Genomic DNA, 19,025 nt, shown 5'->3' with positions numbered 1-19,025 from the left:
TTCAGGAGAACTCACAACATCTGCCCACCAATACCTTCTTCTCCCCATTGAGAACCATTAGAATGAGTGGTCCAAAGTGCACTGTGCCAGTTTCTCTGTTAGAAAGTGGCACAGCACGGCTTTCATTTCAGCAGTTTTCAATTATTAATGTGAAGAAGCCATTGGAGCACAGTAGGAGTGAGCCCATCCATATCACACAGATCCCTAGCTTGGGACTATTACATTCTGCTAGTTACAGGGAGAGGGATATCAGCTAAAAAGTGTATTATAAGTGACATTATCAGGACATGGAAAACCATTCCATTTTATGTGTCCCCATGGTCTTGGAAAATCTGTTTAACAAACTAAGTAGTGATCATGCAATATAATTATTATTATGTATCCTATTTAATGTTTCCTTAAAATAATGTGCTTATTCTTTAGAACTCATAAAGTTCCCTTAAAAGTAAGTAAAACTAAGCACATTATAAATTAAAACCTGAGCCATGGGTGTCAAAGATGAATTACAAACAAGACTGATTTAAACCCAGAAACAAAATGTTTATATATGTGTATATGTGTGTGTATATATATATATATATATATATATATATATATATATATATATATATATATATATATATATATGTATAGTTTTTATTATTATATGTATATAAATAAAGAATGATATTTATTTTTGTTACCTAGCATTTGGGTAATGTATGTTTTAAACTGCTTTATACATGTTAAAAAGCAAACCTGTTCAATATAAACCAACTTCCTCCTTAATAAACTCTTTTCAGGATGACTTGGTGAAGCTTGCAGTATTGTCTGAAAATAATAATTCATAATTTTCTATTTATTTAACCAGTCTGTTTAGTGAAAGTGTAATTGAAAATTTTAATTGAAGTAAAGCTTTTAATTGGGGTTCAGCTTACCTTGTAAATCTTATTTAAATGCATCTCTCTAAGATGTAGAGTGGTAAAGGTGGTTTCTTTAACATTTGTTTAGCTAAGCTCTTTTGCATTGAATGCTTTATAGAAATGCATGTTACCAATCCACTGTTGACTGTATGTGTATTGTACTGCTTGAGTTTATCATATCCTCGAGTTTCAGCTACAATAAGAAAGAGCTTGTAGAAAAGGAAATATCAAGGAATTACTCATTTGCATATTCAAATGTGAGAACCTTAAATAAAATTTTGAAGGCTGTGAAGATTAAAATGGTTGATGTATGTATTTTCCATTTAAAAAATAAAAGAATGTCTGGAGTTTTTTCCCTTTTTGCCATATAATTCATAAATATCTTAGTTTAACAACAATGATTTTACAGTATAGGACTGCTAAATCTGAGCTATGAATGGAGCTGTATAGTAACATTCATGAATATATGTAAAAGATGAAATATATGACAGTTCTTAACCCTTTCCACTGCCATGAGTCCATGCCTAAATTGCACCTAATGTGTCACCATTACTTGCAGCTTCACACTGCTTCAGTTTCTCCAAGAATAACATTTTATTTATTTTCTCTACACATGCAATTTTTTTTTTTTGCTTGCAAATATAAGGCTTTTTATGGTACTATATGTAAAATAAAATATAAAACTCTATAATAGGGCATGTAAACTCATGCTTTGCCATTAGGGACGCTGTGGTAGAGATAATCTGGGCCCTTAACTAGGCTAATCTGAACTCCATAATACCCTCCCACCCCCACCTACCAAAAAAAACAAACAAACCCTTGCATCATAGAAATCTCCCACAGATAACTGCTGCACGACTTGCATGTGTCACTACATACTTTTAATGTTTCTTAACGCCAGTCCTCACATACCCCTAACAGTGCATGTTTTGAGGATTTCTGTCTGTGGAACTGGTATGATCATTCCCGACCCAGCCAAGTAGACTAAGTCACCTTGATTAAAGAAAATCTTAAAACTTGAGCTGTTGGGGGTGCGTGAGGACTGGAGTTAAGAACCTCTGCTTTTAAGGAATGCTTGTAACTCCCATACTTCATTTACTGTTTATTGCTTCATTATTTCTTTCCTGTTCCACATTTCTTTAATACTTAAACAGGCCGTTTTTTTTTTGCTTACTTTACTGCAGTATTCAACACTTTCACATCACTTACCATAATACTGTCATTATTTTCGTAAAACATAGAAATGTATATTTAAGATGTGCAATTCTTGAAAAGCACAAGCTCATTTTGTGTTGGATGTAAGTCTCATTAGCGTAAAAGGCTATTTTCCATACTGCGCATGGGCACCAAAAATGTGTATCCCTGCATCCATATAGTGCCAGTTATATATCCCTGATTTCTGCTTCCTTGTATCTGGAGAGGCAGGACGGGAGAGGGAAGGGGTGTGCAAGTGGAGGCCAAGTACTGTAAAGGTGGGATGTAATTGCTCTATAAAGTTAAAGATGGACACAGCTGCAGATATTCCTGTCAGGAGGTGTAACTGTTGCAGGGGCTCTACCTTTGCAGTGTCTGTCTATATATATATATATATATATATATATATATATATATATATATATATATATATATATATACACAGTGGTTGAGATGGGCTGTATATATAAAAATGGCATGCCCTTCCTGGACTGGTTGCGGCTTTTGCAGGGGGTTGTAGAGTGCGTGGTCCACCCATAAAAGCCGTAGTCAGCACCCAGTTATGACAGGCTGGGCTGGTCAAGATATAATAGGAAAAACCTTAATGTGGCTTCCTCCCAGAACTTGTGCTTGGTGGGTGTTGGTGTAATAAAGTGTTAAATGTAATAAATCAGCACTTTGCACTACCGATCCCAACAGCCATAAACTGCTTGGGTATGTTGGCACAAGTGCCAGCATATACTGGCATCCAGGTCCCGCTGGGTCCTGTAGTGTCACATAAAAAAATATTGTTACCAAAAAATCACTATGAAAATATATAGACTCCACCAAACCCTTTTTTTTACCAATTTATTAATCACCTAAATTCATGGCGGGGATCATCTTATATCTTCCAGCTTTTAATCCAGAGCCTTTCTGTATTGGTTAGTTAGAAACAAGCCTTCTTAAGCTGCAGTATGCGGCGTCTATATGGGGTTTTATTTTGTATTCCTTATGGATCAAAAGCTGAAAGAATGAAGGATTGTATGTATTGTAAGATTTCTTGCTGCACTTTTACCGCTATTGCATCTAACTCTAAATAAGCCTCATATGAAAATCATTGAAGACTTCATAAAGGAAATGATTTGTACTGATTGTGCAGTGGTCAATAGATAAATGCTTGTATTTAACATAGAATGGTGCAATGTATTAAATAACGGAAATACTGCTGTGATTTCTAAGCCTCCTAAGATAACTAAATCCATTAGGCATTTAATCAATAGTTTCATTCTTTCTTTTGCCTCTAGACTTCTCTAGTAATTTGAATAGATATACCTTTTCTTTCGCTGGTAATATACTGCTTAACTTATTGTTCAACTGTATGATCATCAACCTGTGTTAAAATCAAGATATAAAAACTTGTTTACTTTGCACTTCATTTTGACATTGTTGTTTGTTTATTTCTGTATATTTTAAATAAAGGGGATGTTCAGTTAAACTATTTTTCATCATAATATCCCTTATAGCTAGACTTGATTTTACAAATATTCTTTCTGCTTCTGCCATTTAGTTCACCGGAAACATTGTATTGGAATGCATATACAGTTTATAAGAAGTACAGTTTGAAAATGAAGACAAAAATGTTAAAGAGCACTAGTAAGGGCATGATCAGATTTTGAGTGAGGATGAATGCATAGCTGCTGGGCTCCTGCATTGTTGACCTAATAAAGCTGATTCCCAGTGTCATTAACTGATGGGCAAGGACGGGGCTTAAGAGACAAGTCAAAAAGATCCCCACAACAATATAAAAGGAAATCTAGCTCATGAACTGCACTAATTTTTCTCTAAATCCCAGCAGGACCTTGGGTAAGCAAACAAGATGTTTAAGATGGCAGGACCTGCTGGGGCAATATCTCCTTGGCCATGACTAATACAGCTGTTCATATACCATTGTATGTGATACAGAAAAGGACTTACCCATCAGAGAATACTTGACAGAACTTCCAACTAGACAGGATTTAAAAAAATTCCTGGGTGAGGTGCAGGCTCAGGGCCGCCATCAGGGGGGTATGGGGGTACTGTTGTACCGGGCCCGGGCTCACCAGGGGGCTCTGTCACAGCCAGAGCACATGATCGCAGGGGGAATGAGTCCTCCACCCCTGCGATCGCATCCTGGTGCCTGGCTGTCACGGTGACAGCCAGGCTGAAGACAGAGTAGCGGAGACCAGCGGACTGCAAGACAGCGGGCCCCCAGGTAAGTATGTGTTGCTCTGCTGCTCATTAGGGAGGGCGCTCATCGGGGGGGGGCCCAGAGGACACGGGGGGCCCGTACTGGGCCCCATGATTTCTGAAGGCGGCCCTGTGCAGGCTTGCATAGTGTGGGAAGACAGAAAAATATGGAAACTGGTCATGACCTGTCTGGACTTTTTAAATGCTGATAGAGAGACAAGACCTCTCCCATCTTCAGCAATCGATCGAAACATAATCCATCCTGCTCAAGGATCTCCAAGGACAGATGCAAATTTTAAGAACCGCAATTGCTATAATGACATACAGTATAAATGCCTGGTTTGCCAGAGGTTACACAAGTTGAAGTTATCAACCCCACAATCCTATGTATACTTAACATGATCCTGGGCAGACCAGTAACAGAGTATATTGAACTTCGTTCCTCAGATAAGCCTGACACTACTAGGGATGTAATTTGCACAATACATTATGATGCCCTCAAAGAAGAAATCATCTCCAAGGCACATGCCCAGTGCCAACTCAGTTTTGGTGGGGCAATATTACATATCTAACTTGATCTTGTCCTGGTCTACACTGCAACATTGTAAATAGTGGCAACTCGGCTCAGAAGAAGGGGAAAACTGTTATCTTATGCAACTGAGAGAACACTGGAGTCCCTCCCCCAAGTTTGGATAAAAGACCCACACACAGACTACTAGCTTTAAACAAGGAGTAAGGGAAATGCCGCTGAGAGAGACCTGAGAGCCACTTGGGCAACTGGCCTTACCACTTTGCCCTGAGTTAGCAGCTCAGATCTATTCTCTCTCTTTCTCTGAAAATCATGCAGGGACCTTTTGGATCCCACTCAATGTTGGATTCAGGGTGGAAGAGGACTGTTCAAACTGATCAGCGGCTGATGTTAACCCAGCAGTGATCCAATCCAACTGTATCCTCACTCACCCCATGAGCTCCATGTGATTGAACCTGATATGATTCTCAAGATCCACCACAAGGCAGCTAGCTACAAGATGAGAATGCAGCTATGCCCTAACTAATTCCTCCGACCAATGAGATGAAGATATTCAGGCTTGCTAAATTCCAGAATGGCAAGGTCTGACATTACTGATAATATTTATGAAAAGGAAACTACAAATGTACCTGTTAAAAATGCAGCTAGCACATAGCGTAAATAAAGTCCTTGTGCCAACCATATCTATATGTATATGACTCTACCAGGAACCAAAACACTATACAACATTTCAGTAGTGCTTATATTGGTCATGTTCTGGGACTTCAATGTATAGCATTTTTAGTTTTGTTTTTTTTGCTACATTGCCACAGGCCTACTCTGATGCTGCTCTCCACAGATACTAAGAAACATTTGATAGAATAGATTAGACCTTTATGAGAATATCCTTGCATTTCAGACTGAACCCCAATATGGATTTTGACATGGTTCGGAACTGCCACAGCCAGTGTTAATGCATCCACAGTTAAGTTAGTCAGAGTTAGGATATTCTTTTGACTTCTGTAGAGATTCAAAATGACATTGTAACCCCTTGGCTTTATCCTAGTCTTCAAGGTCTTTGCCAGACTTATTAAAAAGTCTTCTAATATCATTTAATAAAAAGTAAAAGAGAGGTAACACATGATATTTAAGCTGATGAACTACTGTTTTTTAATCACACACAAAAAAATAGCCATCCATAAAGAAATCAGAATTTTGTGACCTTTTAGATTTTAAAATAAGATATGGTGGATTGCTTTGTTGCCTCACAGCAATGGGGTTATGAGTTTGATTCCAACCAGGACCCACCATATGTTTGTATGTTTGCACTCTGTTTACATAGTTATCATCCAGAGTCCAAAAACATACAGGTGGATAAATCGGCTCCAACTAAGGAGCCAATCCAGTTGTGGTGCCACAAGGTTTTCTCATTTACCCTCTCCCCTTTACTTCATTCCCTTCTTTTCTTTCTATAATCCTGGATCTATCTATCTGCATTGCTTTTACTCTGGAGTAGGTCCAGCTAAAGCACCCTGGGTCACCCACCTCCACAGGAACCCCTCTGCCCCTCATGCACTGCCCCACCCCTCTGATTCTTACATTCATTGGAGCGGAGGGGGGCAGAGCCTTCTGTCAGACTGGGAGTGTGGTACTAGCCAGTGACATCATAGCCCAGCACCACATTCATAACATATCACTGATATGGAGTAGCAGCAGTTAGCAGCTTCATAGGTAAGAAGCCCACAGCTGCCCATTCAATACAGAGGACCTTCTTCAGTACAGTGTGAAATTGTGAAAAAATGAAAACAACAAATGAGTGACATTATGTCATTCATTAATTCAGTGTCTTAAGTGCTACCTAAAACTTGGTGCCCTAGGCAAGAATCTAGGTTCCAGTAATGGTAGTGGCAGCCCTTCTCTGGAGCCTTTACCCTTTCCCGGATGAGGCACTGACTACTAGTCTAAGTACATCATTGTCTCTTTAGTGTTTCAGGGATATGGGACATGAAAACATACTTAAGTGCAAGTGTATGTTTTAATGTGAACACTTAGGGAACTTTAATTGTATCCGTGTTCTTCTCAAATGTATACTGCCACGGTGATGTACAAGCTGTAACATCTCATCAGTGTCAATCCCAATCTTTAATCTTTGCTTATTTACTTTGCATCTAGATGAAAACATAAAGAATATATAGAAAAACTGGTAAAAAGATCTCAGTCACTACATGAAATAATGTTATCTTTATCTATATATTTAAAAGAAAAAGTGTGATTTTTTGTAGGTGAATATCTTCGACACCCCTCTACCGACTGGGATGAAACCAATGCGAGGTGGTCCAGTTGGATCCTAGCCAGATTTTAGGGGGGTCAGAGTTCCAGTCAGACCTCCTGTTTGTGTATGGTAGGCAGAAGTTTCACACAGGGAGCTTGTTCTGAGCCTTCCACTGGATGAATTTGTACGAAAACTTCCAAGACTGGTAACATGGGATCCCAGAAGGCCTACTAGGGGTTTGAGGTCCTGGTCGGACCTCCCATTGGTGTACACTGGGAAGAACTTTGACCCGGGGAGCCTGTTCTGAGCCTTCCACTGGATGGATTTGGTTTATTTGTCTGTCCGGTTATGCATTCAGACACCCCTGCACTGTTTGGTATGAAACCATTGTGAGGTGGTCAAGTTGGATCCTGGGCAGGTTTAAGGAGGATTCTGGTCCCAGTCTGACCTCCTGTTGGTGTACGCTGGCCAGATCTTTGACCCGGGAAGCCTGTTCTGGGTCTTCCACTGGATGAATTTGGATGACATCTTATATATAACATTCATTGATCTGTTTGTTTGTTTGTCTGTCCTGTTAAGCATTCGGACACCCCTGTACTGATTGTGATGAAACTAACTCAAGGTGGTCCAATTGGATGTTGGCCAGGTTTTAGGGGGGGTTAGGGTCCCGGTTGGACCTCCCGTTTGTGTACGCTGGACAGAACTTTGACCCAGGGATCCTGTTCTGAGCCTTTCACTGGATGGATTGGGACAAAAACTTCACAGAATGATAACATTCGATCCCAGAAGACATAATAAGGGGTTGAAGTCCCAGTCAGACCTTCCGTTTGTGTACGCTGAGTAGAACTTTGACCCGGAGACCCTGTTTTGGGCCTTCCACTGGATGGAGTTGAATAACATTTAATATAAAACAAAAATAACACTGGTCAGCCATCTCATGGGTGTGTTGGAAGAGCTGCTATGCTGCTTATTATTTTTAAAATGTTGACAGATCCAACTCATTGACAACTTAAGAACTTGAAGATTTAAACCCGGGCAACCCCAGGAATTTCAGTTAGTATAAATATAAATGACAGTGCTATTTAGGCAGTTCTGCACACCCATTCCATCTATACATAGTTATGTGACCCTATAAAGAGCTGATTTATTGGGGACTTATGTTTGTAAAAAAAAAAAAATGACAAAAAATAAATAATTAATAACGCTATTACCTATAATAACGCTATTATTCATGAACTCAATGAACATCTTAACATTAGGTGTTTACCAGAATAATGGTGATTTTTTTTTTTTCTCTAAAAGTTGTTTTACATTAAAAATGAAGCCTCTAAAAGAGATGTGTTAACCCTGTCAGCAACCCTGCCAAAATATCTATGTCTGAGGTTCCCTGCTCTTAAAGGGCTGCATGCATAAATCCCATACTTCTGTGTGTTTTCACTGTCCATGGTCTTAATTATTATTATTATTATTATTATTATTATTATTATTATTAAAATTAATAATAATAATAATAATAATAATAATAATAATAATAACATTTATTTATAAAGTGCCAGCATATTCCATTGTGCTTTACACTTGGGAGCAAAGTCAGTAATAAACCAATACCAGGTATTATAGACAGAGATGTAAGCAGGCCCTGCTCGTAAGCTTACAAATTATAGGACAATAGGAGGTTGATAGAGGTTAAGTGCTACATATTGCATAATGGTCCAGCCAGATTGCAGAGGTAAAATTAACTTAATGGACTAAATGATTCAGTCACACAGCAATGCTGGCCAGGGGTTCAATGGGTTGTTTGAGTACAGAAAGAACACTTGCAAGTGGGTAGAAAGGTTGTAATAGAGTATAATAGCCTTGAGAAATTAAAAGGGTCATTGAGGAATTTGATAATCTTGCCTGAAGAGGTAGGTGTTCAGAGAATGCTTGAAGGTTTGGAGGCTAGAGAAAGGCTTGTTTTGTAAGGTATAGCATTCTACAAAGTGGGTGTAGCATAAAGATGGTCCTGTAATCGGGAATCAGAGCAGGTAATGAGTGTGGATGAGAGATGCAGATCATGCGCAGAAGAGAGGGGTTGAGTTGGGAGATATTTTGAAACAGGTAAGATTTGTATGTTGATACATGTTTTCTGATAGACTTGTATGTTAGTAGAAGTATATTATATTGGATTTGGTAAAAAGCAGGCAACCAATGTAGAAACTGACAGAGTGGAGCAGCAGTGTAAGAACATTTTGCATGGAAAATCAGTCTTGCAAAATAAATTTTAGGAGTGCAAGTCTGGTTGGGGGAAGACCTGTAAGAATGGTGTTGCATAGTCAATGCAGGAGATATTGAGTACATGAATGAAAGTTTGTGCAGTGTCTTTTGTGAGATATGTGCCTGTTCTGGAAGTCTTAATCAAGGTGAGAATCTCTGAGTGTGCTGGGAAGGACCAAGCTCACACGCAGAAAGTGCTCACGTGTGGTTGCTCTGGGCATAAGGTATCACCAATGTTTCATTGCTGGAGGAAGAGGTTCTGAGTTTTGGATGACACATAGCAGATCTATAATAGTTCTCCTAATATTAGATCATATGTTAATTTGCTCTAACATGCTCTAACATCTATTTTTGTCGCTTATATCCAAGTCCTGTTTATAGCATGGTGACACATGCCAGTGTAATAAAAATAATAATATTAATAATAATATTAATTAATATGATTTTCTACATTATGCCACTGAAATACAAACCCAACCTCAAATAAAGTACACATAAATGGTCTAGTTATGATCATTAGAATTTCCAGAATAAAAAAATATGCCATATTTTGTGATTTCAATTGTGTAAAATCTGCTAAGGGAAAATAATGTTTTTTTTTTTTTTTTTTTTTTTTTTTTATATTTTGTATTCATGAAAGCACATAGTCCCCTTTTCACATTTCTTAAATATGCACATTTTTACCCATGCTATAAAAGATAAACATTCTCATGTTATGGTAAATGCGCTCCATGTTTAAAAATGATGTATGTAGCTCGAGATATTTTTGGTCTCTGTCATTCATCACACCTGACGCGTGGGTCAATGACAAATATAAATGAGACACAGGTAGTTTCTAATAACAAAGTAATGTTGAGCAGTTAAACTTTAGTACTAAGGTTAAGTTGATTTAATAAGAGATTAGTGACCCAGCTGAACAGTGATTATATATTATGTTGTGTGTTTTATCTTCTGTAGCTAAAGTGCATGGGACAGTTTTGGGTTCACAAAAGGGACAAAAAGTAGATATGTATTCTTGCACTGTTGTTCGCCTTCATAAATGACCCACATGAGTGTATAATACTCTTGGAGGTTTCTGTTACCGTTTATGGCCTATTGATAACTGAATAAGCATAAATAGCTATGGAAAAGTATAATTTACATACATGAATAGAAACAAAGAAACACAGATTCAAGCTTAAAAAGTAGGTCTTAATAATATCTTATTCTTAATTTAGTTCATTACCATAGATGGCTGATAACATTATTGGAGAATGTATGGATGTCCCCTGCTGCTCATAGTAATGGGCGAAAATGGAAGGAACAGGGAATAGTTTGAATTAAGCCCTTTTAAATTCCAGAACTGACTAGGATATCTTACAGCAGAATGATCATGGAACATCAAAACGTGACGGTCAAGGCAAGTGAGTGATGTGAATGAGCTTTGATATGCCAAATGGATATTCTTTCCACTAGTGATCTGATGGAATGAGATGAGGCTTAATAATAATAACAGCAAAATCCAGCCCTGTCTTCTGCTGGAAGCTCTCAGCGCAGTTGTCAGGGTACCTCTCTTCATTTACTGTAACAGTGTAGTAAGAAAGGTGGTACACTAATGACTGCAGAAATTACAGACAATAGCACATAGTCTTTATTTCTAATGTATGCATTTATTTTTTTATGTATATACACAGGCCAATCCTTCCACTTGATCCAGGAACAAAGGCCAATCCTCAGTTTATGACAAACATCCCGCAGCTCAGCTTTTGGGCCCAGTGGCTGGATTATTTTCAGCTTCACCAGGGCCTGTTAGTGTAGTCGGAAGATGACACAGGCTTATCATAATGGTCATTTTCTCTCTGGATTGATCTGCCATAGCAGTCATTTTAGAGCCACACACTCTGAGATATCTAAACCCCAAAAAATGGTGTCCGATTACTCATAAATTAACAAAATAATTATTTCAGCAACTGTATTAACTCAGGTACTTGCAAACATTTGGAATGGCTAGACATGTTCCTTAATAATTTATTAGCATAGTCCATTGCGTGATGCTTAATATGTTGTCTAAATGGTATTACCGGACAAATTATTAACAGTAGTGCATAATGACATCATTTTAAATGATTATAAAAGGCATTGAGATCTTTGTAGTTTTAAAGGAGTAATTGTATCAGCTGTTTTGTTAGTTATATGACAAGTAACAAGTAACATTGTTTTTAATACTATGTGAAAATAAGGCTTATGGGTGAAACATTTTTATTGCTTGTTTATAACCACTTTCCATTTCCATGTGACATCAGTTTCCAAGACTGAAACATGATACACTTCAAGGGCTGTGTGCAGCCCTCCAATCCTCAAAATGGCTGCATAACACCTGTAATTTTAAGAATGTTAAAAAGGACGGCAACAACCTTGGCACACCCACATCACTCATCCCAAAATGCCTCCACATGCCCCTCACTTGCTCCAAAATTCCACCACATGCTTCCAGACCCCCACAGCCATAAAATGCACCCTCATACACTCAAACATTCACAGGTCCCCAGATCCCACATGTACTCCAAAACTCCCCCACATGCCACTCAGACCTGAACCCAACATACCCCTCAGGACCCCCCCACAAATCCCTCAGACATGCCTATCAGATCTCCCCCACATGCCTAACACACCTCACCCACATACCTTCTCACTCTGCCCCCACATGCCTTCTTACCCCTCCTCCATTTACTTCCTTTTACACTGCACCCCCTTCCTCCTTCTCTTGTATGCTGCATGACCTCCATGTTGTGCAGAAGAAGTCACATGACATGGAAATCAACTTCTCCCTTTCAGTCTTATTCTTTACTTTATAATAAAGCAGAGAATAAGTCTGATCCAGAGCAGCTGGCTGGGGGCTGCAGGTGAAGGCTCACTGTGCTGCTGGAGTTTCGTGGGCTGCCTTTTATCCACAATTGCTATAATCTATTCAAAACGCCTGAAAATGTACCTATCATGCAGTTCTGAAAAATCTATCATTAATAATATAGCCTGAGTAAATGCCTAATTGCAATGTACAGGTATTACCATATATACGCATTTGAGAAAAATTTGCTTCAAAATTGTGTTCATCCCTTTTCTGTGTCATAAATGCCAGTGTTACAAAGACTACTGTTGATATGGGCAGAAGGTGTTGTGACACTGATATCATGTGATTATTCAGAGTCGGTGTACATGAAGATGGTAATCTGATGATGTTACAGGAAGTGTCTCGAGGATAGTGAGCATGGTTCTGTCAGTGCATGGATACCTCCCAACACTTGAATTATGTTATTTGGGGCACACTTCTGAAAGTGCCGGGGGCTTGACCGTTTAATATTGTGGGTGCTCCACTTGACTTCAAAGTGTTCAGCACTTCTGATACGCCAGGCCGCTGTAAAATCCCTTGCTCCACCTAAAACACCTCTGTGTTGCTGCACACACCAGTGACAGGTGCACGTTGCTCATGACACAACTCCCAACAGTCAGGACAAAGAATCGTGATTGGTCTAAATTGGGGCAGTTGGGAGGTATGGTACCTGGGAGGGTCACACTCTTACTGTTCATGACTATTCATAGCTGCCCAGGAAATGGCTGACTTCATGTGAAACGGTGAAAATAGAAGAAATACAGCTATAGAACATAGTATACCAAAACATATGTTTAGGGATGTGGTGTCTGGTCAGATAGCTGTTTAATGTGAAGTTGTGTGGAGGTGACAGGTCCACTTTAAACATTTTTTTTATTTCATTCCATATTGTAAAGCTGTACTCCAAGGTAGTCATGGGAGTTATTTCTCCTCACATCTTTAAAATGGCTGAGGGTGGGCATGGTTGCAGCTTCTGTGTGGTCATCATGGTCACAACCAGTCCTTCTTTTTGCCCGGAGAAATTTGAAGTGGTGTTAATCGTACAGAAGGACTGTCCGGGACTTCTTTTTTTTTTTGAGGGGGGGGGGAGGTGTTGCTGCCACTTCCATGACCAGATATGTAATTGTTTTCTCTTACAGTGCCATCTTCAAGGGTTTGTCACTTATCACTGTTCAAACAATAGGAAGCTGTATTTGCAACACATAGGTGAAAACATTTATTATAGTCTTTCCACCCAGAGGTTAATCAGGTGAACTGAACAGACAATGTGTCAAGCAGGCCACCCATCTGCAGATCTAGTAGTGCAGACTGATTGCAGAACAGAGGAATCTGTATCCCATTTTCCCCCTGCATGGATGACATGGGCATACTTCACAACATACAGGATTGGAAAATGAGGACAAATGAGGGCAAGCCTCTGATCTGCCCAAACCATGCCCTGTTCATCATATACATACTTGCCAGCTCTCCTAGACTGGGAGACTCACAAAATTCCAGGAGCTCTACCAGACTCCAAGGGGAGAGGGCCACCCTCCTGCATCACGACCTCTATCCTAGTGACGCGGGCAGGGTCTTAATGACACGGTTTGCTGTGAATCACATCATCATTGGCCTCTCCTCCACAATTTGTGACATTTTGCAATGTCACAAACTACAATGTGATGATGCGAATATCGGTGTCACGTCACCACTTGGACCTCCTCTCCAGAAAATAATGATCATATGTAAGGTCTGGTTCATATAGTGCCACATTCCTTTCTAGCAGGTCATGCCTCCTATAGCATCCAAAAATTGCAATTGTCTTGTGAAAATAGGAACTGTTGGAAGTTTGCATAGGGCTCAAACACGTGGATCACAAACATACAGTTTGCTGTCACCACCTGACCAGATTTTTCAGCATGCCGAATAATAATCAGAATAGCCTTGATCATTCTCGATAAGGTGTTTTGGTCATTTTGGCACCCCACAAATTACCTGGGTAGTTTTATCAAAACTTGCCAAAATGCTTAAACCATTCACACAGTATATAGCTAGTAAGCACAGTGATTACAAAATTATAGAGAAAAAAACATTTAATTAATGTTTGAGCTTATGATTGAACAGACCTCTCTTGTTAATCAATAATCCTAATTTTCTGCCAGATGACACTCATTGTAGAAAACTTTGTGCGTTTATAACCTTTAATACTAATGTGTTTGCTTTCTCCACAGGTAAAAAATGCAGCAGCTAATGTTCTCAGGGAAACATGGTTAATTTATAAAAACACAAAGCTGGTAAAAAAGATAGACCACGCAAAAGTGAGAAAACATCAGCGCAAGTTCTTGCAGGCTATCCATCAGTAAGTAATACATTTCGCTTTCAGTTGCATGCCCAATATTGTGTTCATGTTAGATTTCTTTGTTATAAGTGATGTGTATATCATTGTTTCTGAAAAATATTCATCTAACTGCAATTTAAAACGGTCTAGTATTTGAAAATATATAACAAAAGATTTCAACGAAACAAAAATCACAAGAAGCAAAGTTAATAGTTGTATTCTGGAAAAGTTGAATAAAATATTATTTATAGTGAAAAATAGTGGTGATGCTGGTGCTCGGCGTTACAGCTGATAAAAGATTGTTGTTTGTTTTTAAATCTGATATGTAGTAATATATGAAACCAGTGCTATTAGATATGTATCAGATTGGTGCAATTATATTATATGTGTACCTAAGAATAAGAAATGAAACACTTCTCTATGAATATTTTTAGCCATTGTTAACTTTAACTTATGTACGTTTAACTTGTATACATATATTACAATTGATTTAGATTACTACACTATATAATCGTTCTCTTTCTATGTTCTCTGAATTACAAGGAATTATTATCAGGCCCAAGAAATGTACATTGATGACCTCAAGTGTAGTCACAGATAAGCTTGTCACTTCTTATTGCACCAACTTAAATATCACCGGTTTTACATATTATTACACTATCAGGCAGCTAAATATTACTTATGTTTATTTGCACATTTGCAGTAGACAAAATTTTATATAACTTTATTCTCATCTAGAGCTTTCCCACTAGGAAAATGATCCATCCAGACATAACAGATATTCCCAAGAACCAGTATGTCATCTGCTATGCTGTTGAATTTTTTTTACTTTTTTATATAGTATGTCCTTCTCTTTATTTTATATATATATATATATATATATATATATATATATATACAAGTTAACCCGTGCATGATACTCATGCATTCTAGTCAAATCAAGCTACTTGAGGTGTTAAAAAGGTTCTTGTCATGCATTTGGGCCATAGCCCAGGCCTCCTCAGGGGAAGAGCGTTACTTCCCGACGTAAGCGCCCCTTTTTAACGTGGTTTTGTCCACATGTCACCACCTCATCATTCTTCTCCATCACCTCATCCTTCATTTTCATCGCCACATCTATCCAGATGTCTATCCAGACACAGGGATCTCTCTCAGCGGTCCTGAGTATCACACTCCTCTCACTCTGTCACCCCCGGCAACCACCAACCACTCCCCACTGTCACCCCCGGCAACCACCAACCACTCCCAACTGTCACTTCTCCTTCAAGAAATATATATATATATTTTTTAAATCTTTATAAACACTTTTAACAATTTACAAATTAAATTAACAAATTAAAAACATCTTAGTATACCAAATTTCAGCCCTTTCTGAATTTTTTTTTACACACACACTAAGAATTTAGTAGGTCAGTGTATAACTCCGCCCAGCAGGTGGCGCTGCAGCTTGGTTTTATTTTTTCCACACACACACACACAGACAGACTAACACATGCCACTAAGCATTTATATTATAGATATATATATATATATATATATATATATATATATATATATATATATATAGTTATTTATATGCATATAATGAAGTACAAAAGATAACACACAGAATGACATGTATGAAGCAATGGCCCAGGTTCTTTTAGCGAGACATCATGATCATTAGCCTGTCATGGTAGCACCAATCCTCCACATGCCTGTAGCTGCTCAAAATTCACATAGAGGAACAAAGAGGAGCATGTGAGCGGGTGGAGCTAATACTCAGTAATCCAGCACATTTCCTTCAGTTAGACTAGTGTAGATCGTGCCTCTGAGCTAAACACAAGTTTCCTTCCAATAGACCATTTAAGCACTACAGAATATTCTTGACTAGGTTATTAGCAAAACAGAAAAAGGAGTTGCACTCTACTCCTAATGTTGCTAGAGCAGCATTAACAAAGGGTATCACTCCCTATATACTGAAATTCATTGAAAAGTTAAGCGCTCATTGGTATATATATCCCGATCTAATGTACTAGTGATTTGTTCTAATTTGTGCTAATATACCTGCAGGTAAAACTGCATCTCACCTATGTGTTACTATGCACTTGTGAAGTCATTAACCAATGTTTGAAATAGACTAGGTTATTAGGTAGTTCTAGGTTGTTTTGCATGCCAGTATGTTTGTGCATATTTTTTGTTAATCAAACAAATAGTTTTAATTTAGTATTATAGCAAACATGTTAGCCTAAATATCCCAGCAGAGATACCGAGTGTAATATTGTGATCTTTATGCTTAGCTTTCATCATCTGGTTTCCAAAGCCTTCCAAAAAATGACATACTCACTACAGATCCTATACAATTTATTAAACTCAGGGAAAGTTATCTCCTCCAAAAAGAGAAAGATAGCCCCGAAGTCTGTGAGAGCAAATTTTCTTGGACGTGACACTCTAGAGTGCAAGCTAATCAGCAACCAAGCACAAAACATACAAGATAATTTTAGTAAAACATAAATGTATATTAGCTTGAATAATAAATCAAGTTTTTTTTACACCAATTGGAAGACTATTTGGGGCCAATTCAATTTGTCCACGTTATTTTAGGAATAACATTGCGCTAATAGTATTCCCCTTAATATGGTCATTTTAACCCAGATTTTTGCTTGCGGCCCAGAGGGTTGCAGGCAAAAATCAGCAATAAAATTGCTGTACTACCGTAACACTGCGCACTATTACCGTAGTAATCGTATTCGTTCTCAGGCCATGTTATTCCTAGAATAACGTGGCCGAATTGAATCGGCCCCTTTGAGTCTAAGTCCACTCTTTTTTGCCTATCCTAAAGTAATACCTCTATGTTTGAATTTGTCCAAGCAGAGTAGAGGTTGTGTTCTGTGTAATATTCAAAGCATAGTTACTCTTTGTGTTTCCCTAGGAAAGTGTATAAATACTCTGTAAGCTACACAATCACACTACACTCCACAAAGCCTATGCTTTCCAAGTCTTACATTGCTGCTACAATCTAGCTCATGTTTTATTACAACGTGGAAGTCAGCCATCCTGGCAAGCTCAATATAATTTCTGCAGAATTAGGGAGCAATGATCCGTATAAATTGAGTGTCATTACTTAATAGTTGTTATGCATTTGGTGAACATGATTACATACTTCATAATTTTTCAAAACTAATATCGACACCATTTAAACAAGACTGCACACTAATTGTAGGTTTAAAAAATATTTCTTGTTAGTTTAAACTCTACTCACATTGATGTAATGCAAATGTAGACCTGTATTTTTTAGGTTCTTAAAATAATTTTTCTGTAAATATTGGGATATATATTGTATTAATAATAGTCTTATCTTGTTATATGATCAGTAGAGTGTTGATTTACAGAATGTTGTTTTGAAAAACAAATGAATATTGTTTACATGAGAATAAAATGCTGGGATCATGAAGAGTCAATTGACAATGGACCAAACATTTAAGAAAAATCATAGAGACTCCAAACAGTGTAATTCCTAAATTTCCCTTAATATGTATATTTTTACAGTATATTTTAAACAGGTTTTCCTTTGTTTTGTCTTTTTTTTCAACAAAATGAAAATAGAGCTCGGAAGTAAGTTACGCTGTATCAGCTGTTGTTTCAAATCTTTGAAGATTGTTTACAACTGCATGCCAAGAAGTGATTTTTTTTCTCTTTAGATCATTAATTAATGCTTGAAGGATACTAGCTCATTGAGATGGGCTATTGTCCTATCAATCACATATGAGTTATTGATATGATTGCTGTCATGGAAACTTAACCTAGAGTCATGATCGTAACTTGTGATAAGTGAAATTTAGACCTTAAATGGAAAGTTCACACTCTTTTAATGCATTTCCCTTAATTGATAATATCATAATTTGCATACTACTCTTTATTATAGCCTCTGCTACCTCCTGGTGGAAATATATATATATATATATATATATATATATATATATATATATATATATATATATATCAGTTATTTCTAGTCTCTTGTGAGCTGGAGACTTCAGCAAACATTTATCATGTTAGTTTGGTAAAGTCTGACTTCTATTGGTACCTTCCCTTTCCTAGTCACTAAAACTTTTCAGGGAGCCATGACTACAGTTACTTTTTTTCTACTTAGTTGAAACAATGTTGCTGAAGTCTACAGAACAGTTACCATGCAGAGAGGCTGATATTTTTAAATACATGTTTCCAACCATAAGATAGAAGAAAATTAATAACAGTGCTTGCAAGTTATGTTATTAGCTATTGAGGAATATGGATTTAAGAAATACCTGTTCCATAAGTGTCAACTCCTGTTTTGTTAAGTACAGGCTATTCAAAGTCTATAGCAAAAATCCCCTGTCTGTCCCAAGCGAGGAACAGATAGAAATCTTGCTCAGTATGCTAATTGCATATCGAGTGACACTCAGACCCTTCTCTACCAACCCCCAGCTTCTCGATGGTATAGCCCACTGATGTGAAGCATGGGTTCTGTAGTGGCTGTGATT

General features: G+C 37.8%; 1 protein-coding gene across 2 annotated transcripts in view; it reads left to right on the top strand.

Moving 5' to 3' along the window:
- The window catches only part of KCNN2 (potassium calcium-activated channel subfamily N member 2), a 111,610-nt gene that overhangs the window by 81,068 nt on the left and 11,517 nt on the right, over positions 1–19,025 (top strand). Inside the window, exons 6-7 of one of the 2 annotated variants that reach the window (XR_012678224.1) lie at positions 10,571–10,743; positions 14,417–14,487. Coding sequence is in view for 1 of the 2 variants with exons in the window: in XM_075179641.1 (XP_075035742.1) it covers positions 14,417–14,544 (128 nt within the window). In the remaining variant the exon portion in view is untranslated. Of the gene's footprint in view, positions 1–10,570; positions 10,744–14,416; positions 14,545–19,025 lie in introns of those variants that run through there. The other variant, XM_075179641.1, reaches the window with a different exon arrangement.

This window comes from Mixophyes fleayi, chromosome 1 (assembly GCF_038048845.1).
Source record: "Mixophyes fleayi isolate aMixFle1 chromosome 1, aMixFle1.hap1, whole genome shotgun sequence".
Classification (NCBI taxonomy): Eukaryota; Metazoa; Chordata; class Amphibia; order Anura; family Limnodynastidae; genus Mixophyes; species Mixophyes fleayi.
This window is presented reverse-complemented; position numbering and strand designations above follow the sequence as displayed.